This window comes from Spermophilus citellus, assembly GCF_964194105.1.
Source record: "Spermophilus citellus genome assembly, chromosome: 15".
Lineage (NCBI taxonomy): Eukaryota > Metazoa > Chordata > Mammalia > Rodentia > Sciuridae > Spermophilus > Spermophilus citellus.
In genome coordinates, this window is record NC_138195.1 from 81,577,693 (window position 1) to 81,596,773 (window position 19,081).

A 19,081-nucleotide genomic window follows, 5' to 3' on the forward strand; every position below is an offset into this window, starting at 1 on the left:
CAAACCAACACAGTCTCCATCTCCTTATCAGGAAACCAGGGTGAATAACAAGGCAGAGTTAGTTCCCAGAGATGGTTTGAGGTTTTATGAGACATTGTACATGAAAGCATTTGGACTTTCGTAACATGTTGAATGCAGATGTTACCAATGGCGTTAGCCAGCTCACAAGTGCAAGGAGACAGCATGTACACACATGTGCCAACACCCAGGGGTCAGGATCAACTCTAAGGGTGGTGGCAAGCTCTGATGCCCACATTTGTGCAGGTAGCACAAATAAGTGAAGGAAAAGGCAGAGGAGGAGGGGCAGCTGCTGGCCAGGAGAGCACAGACCCCCTCTGTAGGGAGCTACCAGCAAGCTGTTGGTAAGCAACCTCAACCCACGGTGGCCTTCAGGAACCCAGTCTAGCTTCTCAAACTTTTATGTCACACTTTCCGATTTTAAATGTTTGCAGCTAATTCACTCCACAGACCAAACAAAATACCTCTGCAGGCCATAGGCCACCATTTGTGGTCAGTGTTCCAAATCAAAGAATGTCCTGCCTGGAAGGGAACTAAGAGGTCAACTCATCCAACCTCATTTGACAGCAGAAGAGGCTGAAGTCGAAACGCAATTTAACAACAGAACCAATGCCCACTTCCACAAGGACAAGTGACAACTAGTGTTGGCTGTGCCATGAGCATGGTTAAGCGGGGCCCCCGGCTCCGGTCGCATTTTCTCCTACTTACATCACTCTGCAGTGAGGTCGCGTGCACTGAATGTGCAAGGCTGAGATCATCTTCCAAGCTCCGGGAGCCAAGCATCTGTCCTTTCATTTTCTCAAATGCCTCTTTGTATTTGTACTAAAGGGAAAGAGAGCGGGAGAGAGTAACAGCTCGGGGACAAGGGACACGGAATGGAAGAGGTGGGTATTGGGCAAAAATGTTTTGTTCTTTTGACAGTAACTGGGTGAGTTAAAAGAAAACGCACGGGAGTTGTCAAAAGGTCTATTCTTTCATATGCAAGACTCCCAATGACTAAAGGGCTCAGCTATGAAATGGCAGGACACATTAGCACTTGGGCGGCCCGGGCTGCAAGAAGGTGCACGCATTGTTAACGGTCTCTTCACACAGACTCCCTTTGTGAAAACTCTTGGTGGAGGGTACATTTCATCTGCCCGGGGTCCATGTTTACAGTCCAGCATTTGGCTTTGTACCCCCGGCTAGGGAATTTTTTTTTGTTGTTGTAAGGTATGTTCTTTTGCACTGGTCATTATCTGATTGCCCTAACACAGTCAGTTCGGAGAGGAGAGGAAATTATCCACAGGCAAAAGAAGGCAGGGGTTAGAGGCAAAAAAGAGCTAAAGCTGGGTAGGATGAAACATTGTCATAGTATCGGATGCTCACATCACTTATGATTTCACTAGAAGCCTTTGCTGCCTGGAACGGAATGGCATCCAACCTTAGTTTATATCCACCGTCTCGAAGTTTACTCCAGGATTCCTTATACCGTGTCTGGAAGAAAGATGTGTACAAATACAGACCTTCATGTGACCCGGTGGTTCCTAAACTCTGGTTTACCAAAGTGGGAATCTGGTTTGTGGCAGGCTTCTCTCCCCCCACCCCAATCCTAACCCCAGTTGGGTTTGGAGATCACTGGGGCTTAGAACAAATGTTCAGAGTGGGCTCCTGCCTCCCACCCACTGTTGGCAGATAAACCACAGAGAAAGGGGTTAAAAGCAAAGAGTCAGATCCATATTTTTCTGACCAGCATGTTGACTGGAAGAAGGGGGTGCAAGGCTGCATTTGCATAGCTCTTCATGTTAAGATAAAGAAAAACCAAATGTCTCTATCAAAGAATAGGAGTGGCATGTAGGAATGTAGATAGAGATTATGGGGGACGGGAGTTAAGCCCCCAGGCATCTCCTTGGAACAGCCCCGGACGTACTCAGCTTTACTGAGATACTTCCATACTTCAGCTCCTTGGTACATATCCCTTTGCTCTGAGGCAGGTAGGTTGTCTTCCCTGGCTCATTCTCTGCAATGAACTCAACACTTATGCAGAATCAGCTACATCATTTGCAGAGCCCAATGCAAACCAAAGTGTGGCTCTCCTTGTTCAAAATGGCCACACGTTTCAAGAGGGTGAGAGCAGAGCTTAAAACCAGCCCAGGACCTTTTGAGCACTGGGCATGGTGCATGCCCATGAAGGTACTCTGACTTGCATCAGGTCCCTAGTGGTTCAGGTCAACCTCACCTCGCTGATGTTCATGGCATTCAGCTTGGCCAGCAGCACCTCAGGCAGGTCTGTGGTCTGCGTGTAATGATGCTTTATGTTCTCTCCTTGTTCCCTGTACAGCCTCTGTGGATGGAGAGAGGGTTTGCATTAAACCCAGAGCCTCCCCATGCACTGGCCACATTGCACTCCAGGAGACCAAGGTGCTGTAGCTACCATGTCCTCATGGACACAGGATCGCGGGCACCCTGCCTGCACCCAGATTTATAGCTGACATGGCAACGTGCACATCATTCTCTCCCCAATTCTACTTTCCAGCTCGGAATATGACAGCTCAGAATATTCCCCCTCTGTGAATACGCCACTCCTAGCACACCTCTGAGGTGAGTGCAAACAAGAAAACGAAGTCCAGTTTCCATCCAGTGATTTGGTTATTAAGTAAAAGTGGCGAGAGGGCATGAGGAGGCAGAAGCCTGTCTGTGGGGTTCCTCTGCCTCCATCCCTGTCCCCTCTCCCATCTCAAGGATTCTTGTCCTAATAAACCTCCCCTGGGTGGGTATGGGGCTCTTTTAACCCATAGCTCTGATTTTGGCTTCTGACATCCTTGTAGTTTGCAATGGCATGTGGAGTTGGCATCAGTCACCAGAGAAAGTTTCTAAGCCAGGCTTTTCCATCCCAAATCTTAGCTGCTGTGTCCAACTTCCTGCGTATCACAGCAGTGCCCCCTAGAGGTGATTAGGATAAGGAGGAAGCAAGTATTGTTTTTCTCCGAAGAAATTCCTATTTGACCATCTGTGTTTCTCAGAATTCAATTTGATTTTGATGGGCTGATTAACAAGAAATTATAAATTCCTGAGCCCATAAGCTTGGAAATCATCCCATTGCCTATTCTGACAAGCGCCCAGCCCATTTCAGAATTCCTGTCAAATAAGGCACAGTCGGAATGATGTGTTGGGACGCAAGGGAGAGAATTTTAAAACCCCTACCCATGAGGTTTGGGAATTTTCCATGTGGCAAGTTGAACGATTTGAAGAAATTTAAAATGTAGCTCTGCTTTACCCAAAGAGCCATGGGCTCCTCTCAATTGAATTGGCCAGAGCTAATCCATGTCCCAAAGTGAATTTTTATAGGAACTTGTCATTCTGTTTAGTCTCTTGTGAACCCAGCACTGAGAGGGCAAAGGGTCAAACCTTGGTTCCACATTATAAAGGGAATATGGGAAATGTCTTGAAAGCCAGGCTAATGCCCATAAATCAGATTCAAATCGTTTTCAAAGTCTGGGAAACAGAACTATTCCTGCCCTTGGGTCCTATAGACCCCTAAGCATGGCTTCGGTATTCCAATTAACAAGAATCTCACCCCAAGTTCCCTTCTGAAAAATAACACTTTCAAACAAAGGAGGGGGGGAGGACTCATCATGGAATCTTCAAGACATGCAAATGGGCAGGAAGGAGAGCATCTTGGGGCAGTGGGGTGCGGAGCCCCACTTGGCATCCTAAGTGCAGGAACGCCCTGTTTGCATCCTAATGAGGACGCACCCCCGCTAAAGGGAGACTCGGCAAAGGACAAGGAGCTCCTTCATCCTTAGGACGACAGAAGGAGCAAGCCCAAGATCCCCTCCGCTTCAATCGCACTGTTGAAAGAAGGGCCCACTCTTAGAGTCATAATGTATATACATTATCACTTACATCCACTGCTTGGGTATAACTAATTCTGGCCTGGACCATCTCCGGAGTGTCTTTAATACTGGTAAACTTCAAAGCATCTGGATGCTGACGGTACTTCTTCTGTTGAGCAGGAAAAGATCAAAGCTGTGAATTTTGTGCTGCTCTTTCATGCCATTTGAAAGAGAAAATCATAGGTTGCTTGAGATTAGAGTGAATTTGTGAACATAATTATTATTCTGCTTCCTCCATCTTTATATCCTAGGTGCCTTCAGGTTAATATTTGTTTCAATTTAAGAATAACCTCATGTCAATTAACATTAAAGTATTTCTACCTGGTGCAAAGACAACATCTCAGAATTAGGTTATACCAGTAAAAAAACTGTAGGATTCACACTTAGGAAAGGATTCCTTTTATAGGGCTTCAAATACTATGTCGCAGTTGTTTACATATCTTAGTTCGGCTCTGAGAGCGTTCATAGTTACTTATCCATTGAAGCTTTCTATTTTCTTTCTATAAAAGGACTTGGCACACATTATCACAGTCAAAACCCTGGCATTTAACAGTCAGGGAACGTACACTAGCCAATCACTTAAGAGGATGGTTCGGTTAGCATGTGTAATAATTCTTTAAAATATTAAATAAGAAAAGGGTGCTATGATTGGAATGAGTCACCACATAAATTGAGAGACACTGAAACAAAAAAAAAACTTCACATGCTGGCAAAGGCCTTAGAACCCAATTTTGAAGTGTTTTGAAAATCATGCTTAAATTAATTCCTTTTTCCTTTAATCAAAGTATTCTTCCCAGGAACTGAAATAGTTGCTATTTTAATAGGACTGTGTAGTTTGTTTTCCCAAATCAAATAATTATTTAATAAATATCCCTTTATTTATCCTAGTTGGGCTTTTGCGTATGGTGCTAGGTCAAATTAGATGCAGTCAAATGTAGCCCATTACCCATTTTTGTAAATAAAGTTTTATTGGAACACAACCATGATCATTCACCTATGTATTGCATATGGTCATTTTTCAGCTAGTTGTGACAGAGTCCATAAAACCTGCTGGGCTAAAAATATTTACTATCTGGTCCTCTCTGGTCCTTTGCAGAAAAGGTTATCTGACTCTTGCTTTATACCATAGGCATGCGGAGGGTGTGTGTGCAGGTGGGGGTATGGGTGTATGCCTGCATGCCCACCTGTGGCTCTTTCAACAATGCCTGGCACTCTGACAGTTAAGAAGTCAACTCAAGGGAACAGTAACTTAAAAACCTGGTGGCCTGAAGTGATAGTTGGGAAAGATTGTTGAGTGATGTTTTCCATTTCTCCCTGAAGTTTGAGGGCTGGTATGAAACAAAGACATTAAGAAAGATAACCAAATCCCTTGAGAAAGTTTGCAAAATGATGTCATAAATTAAATCACCAAGGGATAAGTGGTTGCCAAAAGATTTCTTGGCTGCCAGACTTAGACTCATACCAGAATTACTTTGAAGCCCAGTTATGCAGATGGCGGTCTTTACTCTTCGTTTCCTTTTATGAGTAGGCCCCAAATTGAGAGGTAAGGATCATGAATCATCAAACCCAAATGTTTGTTCCTCTAAGTTTTGCAGGTTCATCTGCCTGAGAGGGTCTCTCCTTAATTTTACAGAACAACTTAGGGCAGTACTGTCCCCACTGAGATCTGAGGACCTTCTGAGCCTCAGGTGTTATTGAATAAGGTCCTGACGCTGATCTGGGTGAGGCCACTTTTGAAATCAACCCTGCTGTGTGTCATGTAACTAGAATGCTCTCCCCTGGGAAAGTATCAATGCAGAGCAGGTGTGCTTGAAAAACCAGCATGGGTGTCCCTCTGTGTGGACTGTGCGTTCAGTCAGAAAGTCTCCTCAAAACAGCGTCCCAGGATGCTCATTGCCAAAGCTTAAGCATTTAAGGGATGTGGCCATTGTGATGCCCACAAAAATCCAGAAAGATCAGAGTACCCCAAAGTTAGTCGAATGCTCACCTGCCTCCTGAGCAAGCCCCTCCCCAAACAGACATGAAGAGGGCCGGGTGGTGTTTGATGGGGGCCTCTGCGTGAGCAGGAGCCACGGATGACGCGGGGCACCCAGTCCAGTGGCGATTCTGCCTCCTGGAGGACATCTGGCCATGTTTAAGACCTCTTTGGTTGTCACAGCGAGGCAGAAGGTGCTATGGGCATCTGGGTTTCAGAGAGGGTGCTAAACACCCTGAGAGAGACACAGGCAGCTCCCTACAGCACGGAGTTAGCAAAGTGTCCACCGTGCTAAGTCTTTAAAATTGCTGCTCAATGAACTGTCCTGAAAGGTGGGGAAATGGCTCCTTTTATAAGCAGGAAAGCCCTCGGGTCCAGCCAGGGTGGCTATAAGTTGGCAGGAGTGAGATTTAAATTCAGTAGAATCTAATCTACTCTCACAAGAAAGCACCAACCATGTCACCACGTCGGACACCACGTGAATATTCAAAAACTATTTACACTGTGGCCGAAAGAGAGAAGGAAAACGGGCGTAAAGTCACACAAAGCGCTTTCTGGGTGCAATAAATGTATCTTTTCATCATCTCTCCTGTGCTGCTTCATTAAAAAGGTAAGTTGGTGGGTAGCAATTGAGCTCCTTTTGATTGTCATTATTATTCATAATGTCATTTGTCACCCACTTTGTTTTTGCTGGGGCTCTATGGGCCCCCACTGGTGTGTGTTTGGTATGTGGTTTCCCTCTAATTACCAGCCCTAGTCCGGGTTCGGAGGCCTTTCATGTGGCTTTGCCTTCTTCTTTGCCTTTTGAGTGGAAATTATTTTAATTTTATACAGAAACGCCGCACGCCTAATGCAGCCAGGCCTGGTACACGCTGTCAGGAAATCTCACCTCGCTAATGAGTTCTCCTGCCTTCTTTGCCTGCTCCACATTTAATGACCCGGTGGCGACCCAGCCCGTGCCTTTCATCCACTTCACATCTGCCCTGTATTGGTTCTGACAAAGGAGAGAGAGAAAAAAAAAAAGAAAGAAAGAAAGAAAAAAAAAGGCAGGCCATTGTTGGTGCACAGACATTTAAAGGGCTATTAACGGCTCCCGATGTCCCCTTGGTGCCAGCTGAGTCAAATCATATGCCACTCTTGTCTTATCCATTTCTGCACAGTCACAGGTAGGGCTTCCAAATGTAAATTAATTTCCTCTTTAATTGGAGCCCTCCCAGTGGAGCTGGGCTTTAGGCCCCACCCACACTCCTGGGGGTAGAGCAGGAGGGACCAAACCCACCTTGGCCCTCATTACGGGGACTCAGGTCTACCTCGGAAAGAAGAGCATCCTCATTGTCTGCACTTCCAGTTTTCTTGTTTAAAATGACACGAAGGGGAGAAATAAATGAGAATTTGTAACAGAACTCAGGCGGGAGCTACTGGAGGGAATTTCACAAGACATCCAAGGCTTCCCACGGTGCCAATTCCTGCCCTCCACCACGGTGGGGGGCAGGAGGAAGATGTTTCTCATTTCTTTACTTGCCATTGAAGGAGTAGTTTTAATGGACAGTTATTTAAATGGACACTTCTCCCAACTAGCCTATCATCTGTGGATCATGAAACAGTCCTGCCCGGAAAAAAGTGTGAGTACACACACTCACACACACAGACACATGAGCACACACGTGTGTGGAACAGTCTGGCTGCAGCTGACCCGCCTTTTCCACTCACCCACATTTTTGCACAAGAGCCTACTAAAGACAGAAAACGGCACCCGGTGGGTAATAAGGGGGAAGGAGAAGGTTGTTGAAGGCTGGCCATCTGGTCATTCCCAAACTGGGGAGCCATGGTGACACTCTCCCTTAGCCAACCACAGCTAAGAATGTCACAAATACATTTTCCCTAGTGGTCAAAAGAAACCTGGAAGACGTATATAGATCAGAATCCAAGAAGGAACAAGTAGCTCTGTGATTTTCTGTGAGTGCGGAATTTAAAATGGGCATAATTTCTATAAAGGTTAATCCAGCAGGAAGCTAAAGTGTTTCCACTTAGGGAGCCAGAAACAGGCATCCCATAGCATCACCTTGTCTTGAAGCGTGGGGGGGGGGACACACTTGCACCAGCACTAGCACCCACGTGTACACGTGCACACACACACATAGAGCTTACATCACTCTGCAAGCCATACGCCTTCTTGGCCCACTCCACCTTCATGTCCGTGGGCAACGCTGTGAAGTGATGGGACACTGTCCTGTAGCCTATGTCTGTGGCTAAGTGCTGAGCCTGGCGGGCGTGCGCCAGGTGGATCATGTCGAGGGAGACGTGGCACTGGGACTTGGTGTCTTCGAAGCCCTTTTTGTACTCCAATTCGCTCTGCAGTTTGGACATTTGCAGCGAGTGGCTCATTTGAGAATCGCCCTGTGCACCCTTGGCCCCAATGAGCTTCCCTCTGGACTTCTCATAGTCCTCCTTGTACTTCACCTACATGAGGGCAGCAGAGCAGCAAGACGTGAGAATCCCCTCTAGGAGCTGTTCAGATTCAAACTGGAGGCATGTGAGTTAGAACAAAGCCTTTGACATAATCCTAAAAGAATTAGAGTTTGGACAACTGATATATTTCCTTTCATCAAATGAGGAGATAAAATATTATTACCCATTAATTCCATTTTTTTTTACCTTGTCTGCCCAAAAGCTCTGGCAGCTTCCTGAATGCTCAGCCATTATCAGTCTTTTACCAATTTTCTTATGAAATTCCAACTCCTCTCTAATAATTTGAGATCTTTCGGGATTTATTTTTAAATGGCCTGGGTTTATTATTTTCTCCCACAAAAATAACCTTAAATTTTTTTAAAATTCTTTTCTTTCTCAGACATAGAAGTTAGGCAAGTGCTTCACCACTGAGCTATACCCCCACCCCTAAATCTTTTTAGAGAGTGAGAAAATTGATTTTAAAAAGTAGTCGTGAAATGAAAAAGACATAGAATAGGCAACATATAACTGGTATTTAAGAAAGGAGCTCAAGGAATATGGGAATTAAAAAGAGTATGTTTCCTGAAAACTGAAGAATTCACTAGGCCAGGAGCAGAGACAACCAGAAGGAGAGTCAATGGGAAATGCTTGGGCAACCGCAGCATGTACACTATGTGGCACTATTTTCAACTTTTTGCTACTCCATTAGGAGACCTGACACTCATCTCTTGCCTGCAACATCATCAACATCTGCCACTATTTATTGCACACTTACTGAGCCAGTCATGGGGTAACCAGGTGCCACTCAAAGTGCATCCACAAACTGGTTTGCAAAATGTTGCTTGCTGACTACAAGGTAAGGAGCTCATGTCAGAGTGAAAACCAACCATGTGACCAAGCCACTGGCTCAAATGGTGGTTTTTGTTTTGTTTTGTTTTGTTGTTATTGTATTGTTTTTAAAGCAAGACTTCCATGATGGAGGAAGCAGAGTTTGACTTATGCTCTGACCCAAACTCCTTATCTCCCATCAGGCTCATAACAGATGACGTTGGACTATAAAACAACACACATCTCTGCACGCAGTGACGCATGCCTGTAATCCCAGTGGCTCAGGAGGCAGAGGCAGGAGAATCACAAGTTCAAAGCCAGCCTCAGTGCAACTCAGCAGGGCACTAAGCAATTTAGCAAGACCCTGTCTCAAAATAAAATATAAAAAGGGCTGGGGATGTGGCTCAGTAGTTAAGTGCCCCTGGGTTCAATCCCCAGTATCAAATAAATAAATACACATCAATTCATTTCATTTCCACATGACCATTTTGCAATTAGCTGTTTACCAGCAAGTTAATTACTGAAGGGTTAAACAATCTGCCCAAAATAACAGTGCTGAGAGGTGACAGAGCTGTGGTTGTAGCCAAGGTCTTACATCAGAACCTATATTCTGTTTCTTTTTTTGATTCCAGAATTGAACTCAGGGGCACTTGACCACTGAGCCACATCCCCAGCCCTATTTTGTATTTTTATTTAGAGACAGGGTCTCACTGAGTTGCTTAGCGCCTCACTGTTGCTGAGTCTGGCTTTGAATCCGAGATCCTCCTGCCTCAGTCTCCCAAACCACTGGGATTACAGGTGTGCACCACTGTACCTGGTTAGAACCTATATTTTTAACCATGGCTACAGCAGATTTAGAAACATTTAGAACATCATAAATCACATTAGAAAGTCATGGACCATCTCTGGACATCTGTAAAGTGAGGACCCTGGATTCTTGCTCTTACTAGTACTATTACTAAGTTACCACTTACCAACACAGAGGCCCAGCAAGTGCTTTCCCAGGGAACTAGCAAGGGTAGCCATGCTTGTTATTATCCCCCTTTACACATAAGAACTCTGGGGCTCAGGGGGATAAAGAACCTGCCCCAATTCCTTGAGACCCTCCCAGACATTAGGCAGCAGGACCCCACACCCCCCGACACTCTGGGGGCTGACTCACCTCGCTCGCCAGGTCCCTCTTGGCTTTGGCTGCCAGGAAGGTCAAGGAATCAAGACTCAGCTCAAACCCTCTTGCCTTCTGGTTTTCCCAGCTGCTCTTGTACCGTTTCTGGGGGATTTAGGAGACAAGAGATCATCCTCTGTGAGAGGGCTTCTCTAGACTCTGAAATGACCTTGCTAACAAAGAAACCACAATCACATCTTCCCTGGAGACTGAAAGCCCCAGGCTCACACAGACTGAACACACGCAGGCCTCCTTGCTGGTGGCCGAAGACCCCTCGGCACACAGGGCTTCAATCAGAAGACATTAAACTCCAGAAGCCTTGAACATATCAGGAATATGTGAAGCCCCCAAAGACAGGCCACAGGCAGAGCAGCATTGCACGACACAGAATTTGGGGGAAATCTGTCCTCTGTGTCTGTCCACGTGCCCCTAGCGGCAGGGCTCTGGCTATACCCTTTCTCCATCCATTGGGCCTTTCCTTCCTCCTGTTCCCTGTTCTACACCCACCTCCCGGTTTCAAAGTCTGTTTTTGGGAAGCCCCCCTCCCTTTCTGTGTGGGAATCAATTTAGCATTTGTTTCTCCTTCCAATCCTCGCCACCACCTATTCCCAGATCAGAACCCCAAAGCCCTAGGAGCTGCATGGAGAGCTAAGAGTGGACCCTCCTTAGAAGAGAGAGGCAGGGGAGACAGGACTATGGATACTCTTCCACCTGAGGGAAGCCACTGTGCATGCTCCTTCCAGTGCCTGATGCATATTTGCCCAGTGAACCCTCATGAAAACCCAGCGAGGAAAGGCTAGCCTCGTTCCACTCCTGGGACAACTCAAAGTAAAGAATTTGTCCAAAATGTATGGAACTGGAGGTTATCATGTTAAGTCAGACAAGCAGACACAGAAAGGTAAGTATCACACATTTTCTCTCCTATGTGGAAACTAAAAAAAAAAAAAAAAAAAAAAAAAATCCAGACAACAGAAAACAGAAGATGGGCTAAAGGACAGAAGAAGTGGACCTGCGGGGAGAGGAGGGCAAGAGGGGGCACCTGGGAGGCGGCCGGAGTCAACAGGACAGACACATGTATGGGAAAATGTCACAGTGAAGCCCACTAATTGGACAGTTAGTATGATTGAATAATTATAATAAAGAACAACAATAAAAAAGAATTTGTCTAAGGTCAAATCCCTGGGACAGTGACAGATCGGGGATCAAACCCAAGCAGTTTAGGGCCAACTTCTGAGCTCTTCCCACTCCCCTCTGCCACTACTCAACTTTGACCCCTGGAATAACCACTCCCTGTGACCCCAGGATCCACCCAGAGCCTCAAGTCCGCCATCAGCTCATCGCTAGGGAAGGTCGCCAGCCCCTCCCCAGGAACAAGGCCCAGGAACCAGATGTGCTAGGGAGCAACGTTTAGAACCACCCCATGTCAGTCACCTCGGTTGGCACAGACACCACCAATGGGGCTGGTGGGCTGCGTGGCTAAAGGCACAAGTAGCAGAGCCCATGGCTGCCCACACCCCCTGCGGTACCTCGCTGAGGTGAGCAGCATTGGCCCGGGCCTGTAGGAAGAGAGGCTCGTCTTTGCTGATGGTGTACTGGTGGATAGACTGCTGGTTCTCTGCCTTGTAGGCCACCTGTTGGGAGAGAAGCAGGTGGGGGTGATGGGAAGGGCATTACAACTCCTGCAGCAGGTGGGGAACTAGGGGACACTGCGCCAAGTGAAGCCAGACACAGAGACAAGTACACACGATGTCACTCATCTGTAGGGACCAAAACCAGCAGCTCACATAGAGAGTAGAACAGAGGTCTCTGGAGGCCAGGAAGAGTAAAGGCTAGGAAGGGAAGATAGAGGATGGGTAATGGGTCCTACAATACAGATGGCACAGGGTAGTTCTAAAGTTGTATACACAAGGGCAAGTATGGTCTAGGACAACTAATTGTATATTTCCAAATAACTAGAAAATTATTTGGAGTTTGAAAATTCCCAACATGACCTTGCTAACAAGGAATGATAATACTTAAGGAGACGGAAATGTTAATTACCCTGATTTGATCATTACACATTGTACATGTTATAGTTTAGAGATGAGGTATCCTCCAAAAGCTCCATGTGTAAGACAATGCAAGAAAGTTTAGAGGTGAAATGATTTGGTCATGTGAGCTTTATCTACTCAGTGCTTTAATCCACTTGAATGGATTAACTGGGTGGTAACCACAGGCAGGTAGGGTGTGGCTGGATGAGGTGGGTCACTGGGAACATGCCTTTGGGGTATATATTTTGTCCCTGGTGAGCTGAGCTTGTCTCTCTTTGCTTCTTGTCCACCAAGTCCTGAGCGGCTTTCTTCCACCACACCTGTCCACCATGGTGTTTTGCTTCATCTCCAGCCCAGGGCAATGGAGTTGGCCCTCTGGGGACTGACATCACTTTTCCTCCTCTAAAAATGTTCTTGTTAAGTCTTTTGGTCACAGCAGCAAAAGAGCTGCCTAAAACAGTACCCATGTATCAAATTACGATACTGTACCACAAAAGTAGGTACAAATATTCTACAATTAAAAACAAAAACAATTTAAAGAGAAACACCACCAGGCCAGACACTAGGTGGCAGAATAGAGTAAATTAGGTTTAAATTAGGGCCCAACCTGCAGACCCCTCTAAGGTTTCTATTTTCATACCTTTGTTCCCCAGAAGCCACTGACCTCCCCAAGCTGTTGTCATTTACACTGTGCATGGCCATACAGAATAGCCCACCAGGGGGTCAGATGAGCACAGGAGGGAGGGAGAGATAAGGAGCACTCTGTCCTCTTGTGCCTTCATGACCTTGATGCATGGGGAGGCACTGATACCAGGAAGGGAGCAGTGACCAAAAGGACAGTAGGAGTGAACTTCTCCTCCTGTTGCTCTTTCTCTCTCCCTCCCCCCACCATGGAGTTGAGTTTCCAAACAGTGGCTTTCCACTGACCGAGTGACATTGCTGGCATCCTTTACAGCAGGGGGACCTGGACCTTTAGGAAGGAAAACTAGAGAGGGCCTGGCCAGGCTGTAGAGAAGAGGGCATCCATTCAGTGCTGGACACTAATCTGTAAATAGTGTACATGGCGCCTCACTGTTCTGCCGCCCATATTTGAGGTTAAATGAGCGTGACCGGCACACATCTCACGGGCAAATGTCCTTCTCCAAGATTTAAAGTCTTTGATGAGAGAAGAAAGAGAAAGAAGAAAGAAAGAAGGAATCCTGAAGGCAGAAAAGGGTCACAGTCCCGCACCTATCTCTAACACTTGGGGGAAAAGGGGGGTGAGCAAAGCAGCAGGGACCAGTGGCCAGTTCCCAGATGCAGCCTGGAAGCATGAGGAAAGCCAGGTCCAGCCTGTTTAAGGGAAAGGTCCTTTGGTTCCTGAGTCGTGCCTGGGCAGCACCTGCTGTTGTCCCTGAAGACTCCCAGGCCCATGACACAGCAGCCTGGTGGAGAGAGGGCAGCCCGGGACTCACCCCACTCTGCAGCTCCTGGCTCTTCTTGGCGTGCTCCATCTGCGCACTATCAGTCACACTGGTGAACTTCAGCTCATCAACCCTCTGCCGGTAGTTTTTCTAAAAGGAACAGGACTCCACAGCATTATAATTGGGCTGCCCCCCACCACCATGCACACAGCACATGTGTGCACACACTTTCTGTGACCCAAGCGTTTCCCTGGGAAGAATGTTCTAGTTGGTCCTGCAGCTCCAGCAGGACCACATGGCCCCAAGTCAGCCTGCGCTGGTGTTTTCATGGCTATTACTGGGTGGGAACTTTAGTTTTTCCTGGGGCAGAGACTGTAATTCACTGTGTGCAACCAAGTATTTCCATTTTATAAATCTAGATCTGACATAGGAGGGTTAAGTGGAGGATACTTGGCCTTTGCAACCACAAGGACCTGGGTTCCAACCTCCCCTGTGTCTCTTATCAGCTCCATGGCACGGGGCGTGTCCCTACAGACCTGCACCCACCGTGCTCTGACTATACCATAGGGACAGCAGAAGCTCCTTCACTCTGGGGTGGGGCAGCGCTTCTGCGCGATTCCTCCCACGTGAGCCAAGTCCTTGGCAATGTGTTTAGAACTCGCCATCGCCACTGTCATTGTTGTCACTACGATTGTCCAGGAAGCACTGGCTACAGAAAGGAGGAACACCAGGGGCCACAAGCAGAAGGCTGGTGCTCAGGTGCGATTCACCCTCACAGTGTCTCGTCTCCCAGATCACGGAGGTCTTGTTCTTATCGTGTCCCCGTCTCACAGCCACAGATTCACTGGCAAATTGTCAAATGTGCTAATTCTGTCCCCCTGTGGGAACTTCTCGTCTTTCCTGAAGACTAATTAGTTCCTCTGGACTTTCCACCGGAACTGCCAAAGTGGAGGGAAAGGTGGCCTCTGAGGATGGCGGGTTGTGGCCATAGCTTCACGTGGTAGGGGGGACACTAGAGATGAGCTCACAGCCCGGGGCCACCCAAACTCTCAGGGACGTTAGCAAGAGCATTATAGAACAACTGGACCCAAAACACTGATTGGAACCCTGGGAGCTCCAAATTTCCTCCCTTTTATATAAAAAAAGGTCTAAAGAAAATATGCTAAAGAGTCTTCAAATTTTCCTTCCTTGTTTCACTGTGTAGAATAGGAAAACCCCCTCACCATGTGATGTCACATTGCTCTTCCATTCTTGACATTTCCAGTCCCCCCAGACTCTGCCTTGCTCAAATTTACTTACTAACTACTTTCTAAGGAGGCAAAAATCTGTTCTGGCATATAAAAAAGAGTGAAGGGGAAAAATCCTCTTGGCCCCAAACAGCTTAAAAATCTGTAGCCAGCACAAGAAGTGAGATAGAAACTGATGTTCCTGAGGATAAAGGACCCACTGCCTGGGTCCCCCTCCAGACTGCACCCCTATCCAAGACAGAACAGGCTTTCATTGTTCCACCCGGAAATGAGCAAGTCTCCAGGAAGCTAGGAAGTGGGAACCTCAAAGGATTATTTCTCTCTTTCTACCTTCCTTATTTATACAGACTGGCTCTAAATGTCTTTGTCTGAGAGAAGGGCAGTGGAAAGGTAAGAATAAATGACAAAATATGCTTTGGGCAACATTACCTGTTGCCTAGTGGACAACAGTTAGGGCACTAGGTCTTCCAAACTGGGTACAAACCCCAGGTTGCTACCCACCTAAAGTTTGACTCAAGTCTCACTTTACTCATACATAAAATGGTAATAGTAATAGGATCATCATATCTACCCATATAGGACAGTCGTAACCTATAAATAGCAGTTTGCATTAATGCACTCAAAGTGGTCAATCAAATGCACCAGTGATTAGACAATTATCATCAGTCCATAATGGTACCTATTTGATCACTATTATTATCATTTGCAAGAGATATGCCGACTCAGCCTTCCTGGCACTGAGACAAGAATCCCTTTTGAAGATCCCAAACAAAGTTCCTGAAATAGTCACACTTCCAAATTAAATGTCCTTCCAAAGTCCTCTTCTGCCTGCTGCCATTCCGTGGCATAAAGAGATGCACAGGCTTAGGGCTCCAGGGCCCTTGGGGACAGTCCTGTTCAACCTTCTCATTTTAATACCAGGAAAAAGGAGTCAGGATAGTGACGTGTCTGAAGTCAGCAAGGCAGTTAAGGCCCAGGCATAAAGAGAATGCTCACTGCAATTATCAGACTCTGATTCAGAAGCAATCACATCCTCCTCACACAAGAAAAACATTACCAGTTGAGTTTCCCTTAATCCAAAATGCCTTTTCTGGATTTCAGATGTTTTTGGATTTTGGAATATTCACATAGACATAAAGAGGTATCATGGGGATGGGACCCAGATCTAAACAAAAAAAATCATATATGTTTCACATATACCTCATCCACATAGTCTCAATGTAATTTTATATAATTATTTTGTGTGTGTGTGTTACTGGGGAATGTATCCAGGGGATTTTGAGACAGGGTCCCACTAAGTTGTTGAGGCTGACCTCCAACTTATAATTCTCTTGCCTTGGGCTCCTGAATTGCTGGAATTACAGGTATGCACCACTATGCCCCAGAGTATACAATATTTTAAATAATTTTGTACGTGAAACAAAGTTTCATGGTGTGGAATTTACTATTGGGGCATCATGTTAGTGCTTAAAAACTTTTGGATTTGGGAGCATTTCAGATTTCAGGCTTTTAGCCTAGGGATGCTCAACCTGCACAATCTTTCTGTATGAAATTACTCTTTGGATAATTGTAGGCTTCTTAAAAATCCCTCTCCAGGAAGTTTAAGGGTGTAGAAAGTTAGTTTCAGGATGTGCTGCAAATGTAAAATGAAGAAGTACTCTCCCATGAATCACATCTAAAATAAAAGCTTGGAGTGAGGAGGAGGAATCAGACGCTAAGGTCACTCTCGGTGACTTGGGCTGAGAACGACTGAAAGCCAGGCGCATAAGCTCAGGTTACCTCGCTGACCAGTTGTCCAGCCTTCTTGGCCTGTTCCAAATTGAGACTGCCCTCAGTCAGCCACCCGACTCCCTTCATCCACGCCAGGTCAGATTTGTACTGCAGCTGCGAGAGAAACACCACCGGCTCTCAGCACAGACACAGGTGCAGACAGGACAAATTTGGTGCAGGAGTCAGGAAGCTCTCGATGCTGCGTTTTTTCTCCCAGAAGAACTGCCCCCTCCTCCCTTATGCCCCCTCCTCTCTGCTTGGGAGGTAAAGCCATTGGGCCTGCCTCGTAGTAAGAATATCATGTCTTGGGGCTGGGGATGTGGCTCAAGCGGTATCGCGCTCGCCTGGCATGAGTGCGGCCCAGGTTCGATCCTCAGCACCACATACCAACAAAGATGTTGTGTCCGCCAAAAACTAAAAAATAAATATTAAAATTCTCTCTCTCTCTCTCTCTCTCTCTCTCTCTCTCTCTCTCTCTCTTTAAAAATTTTTTTTAAAAAAAGAATATCATGTCCTACTTAAATGTTCAAACACTACAACCTTAACAGAAAGGCCATTTCTCCATCCCAATTAGAATTAATATATATTCCATGCTTACAAAAAATATATCAAAATAGATGCTACTGTCATGTATAACTAAAAAGAACAAATATAAATTTTAAAAATTTGATAAATTTGAAATTACTCTTTGAATAAATTGTAGGCTTCTTAAAAATGTAAATTCTAAAGAATCTTAATAAATTCAAAAAAAATTTAATAAATTTTTAAAGACCATTTCTCATATATTTTGACCAAGGACCTTCTTTGTCAACCTACTGAATTTCCAAGATTTGTTTCCCCTTTGCTTGTGCCAACACATTTTAACTTTCCCCATTGGCCCTGAGCCCCACACCTCCATCCATCACACCTGAGTCTGTGCTGTCATGATTCGGCCTCCCTCCTGTCCTCCCTGGGCCCAACATCTCCAGAAGTTCCTCCTAGTCCTCTAGGTTATGTAATAGTCTCATGTACAAGTTCAAACTGAGAGTGTATCTAGTTGTGAGATGTGGGCACAGCTGGCAGTGAGGGAGGGCTCACCTGGCTCTGGAGCCCGTAGGCTTTCTTGGCCCACTGAGTCTTCATGTCTTCAGGCAGCACGGTGTATTCGTGCAGTTTCTTCCTGTAATCCAGGTCACTGGCAAGAGCTTGGGCCTTCTTAGCATGCCTGATGTTTACCATATCCATGGGCAGGTGAAAGTGGGTCTTACTCTCTTCAAAGCCTTTCTTGTATTCAACCTGGGGTGTACCAAAGCAAGGCCCATTACCTAAAGGCTGCTCTTGCAGAAGTGATGTGAGAACACAAGATTCCCAGGCTTTCAGGAGGAATGGGTACTTTCGATGCCACCCATCTCTAAGAAAGGTCTGATTCAGAGCTTAGCTCTGTAAGCCAGTGTTGTAGGCTGCTGTGGCTCCACCTGTCTCTGGGATACCTCTCTCTTATGGATCTTAACTCTTTTTACCTGGCTGCTCCAGGAGGGCACTCTATCTGCAGAAGCAGAATAACAAAGCTCGGGCTTCAGATCCAGTTACGCCTAAGCTCAAGCCTGATCTGTCCTTTACCAGCTGGGAAACCTCTGGAAAGGTATGTCACCTCCTTGAGGGTTCATTTTCCTTGAAACGGTTGTAATAAGTATATGAAAGAGGAGCAGAAATGTGCTTAGTCCAGGGACTGTCACACAGCAAACACATGATATATGTAAGTGATGAGGATGACAGTGACGAGATGCAGTAATGATGCGATGATGATGTTGGTGATGACTGATGAAGGTGGTAATGATGCTGATGATGGTGATAATGGTTGCCATGATAGTGAAGATGGTGGTCCTGATGGTGATGATAGAGGTTGATGGTGGTAATGGTTGCCATGATGATGGTAATGGGGATCCTGGTATGATGATGATGGTGGTGATGGTGAGGATGGTGGTCTGGTGGTGATGGTGGTAATAAAGAGCTTGGTGGTAATGGTGGTGATGATGGAGGTGATGATGGTAGTGTGGTGGTAATTATGGTGGTGGTGTTGGTGGTGATCATAGTGATGGAGGTAAGAGATGAGGATGGCATGTGGTGGGGAAGGTAGGGTGCTGGAGTAGAAGGAGGTAGGCCAGCTAGCACGAGCTCTGGGGTCTAATCTCTATCCTGACTACCTATGACTTTGGGCAAGATACCATCTTTATGACCCTCAGTTGCTCCAAATGCATAAAAATACCAATTCATTCTCTGTCTAAACTAAGCCAAATTCTCCATGCCTCTTTATGCTTCATGACTGCATTTCATAGGGCTTGTTCT

General features: G+C 46.1%; 1 protein-coding gene across 6 annotated transcripts in view; it reads right to left on the reverse strand.

Moving 5' to 3' along the window:
• The window catches only part of NRAP (nebulin related anchoring protein), a 70,374-nt gene that overhangs the window by 22,498 nt on the left and 28,795 nt on the right, over positions 1-19,081 (reverse strand). For all 6 annotated transcript variants that reach the window (XM_081268601.1, XM_081268599.1, XM_081268600.1 and 3 more), the window contains 11 exons: positions 17,834-18,031; positions 16,766-16,870; positions 13,791-13,889; positions 11,833-11,937; positions 10,304-10,411; positions 8,014-8,325; positions 6,755-6,859; positions 3,901-3,999; positions 2,234-2,338; positions 1,384-1,491; positions 727-840 (listed from right to left, as the gene is read on the reverse strand). In XM_081268601.1, coding sequence (XP_081124727.1) covers positions 727-840; positions 1,384-1,491; positions 2,234-2,338; positions 3,901-3,999; positions 6,755-6,859; positions 8,014-8,325; positions 10,304-10,411; positions 11,833-11,937; positions 13,791-13,889; positions 16,766-16,870; positions 17,834-18,031 — 1,458 coding nt within the window. The remainder of the gene's footprint in view (positions 1-726; positions 841-1,383; positions 1,492-2,233; positions 2,339-3,900; positions 4,000-6,754; positions 6,860-8,013; positions 8,326-10,303; positions 10,412-11,832; positions 11,938-13,790; positions 13,890-16,765; positions 16,871-17,833; positions 18,032-19,081) is intronic.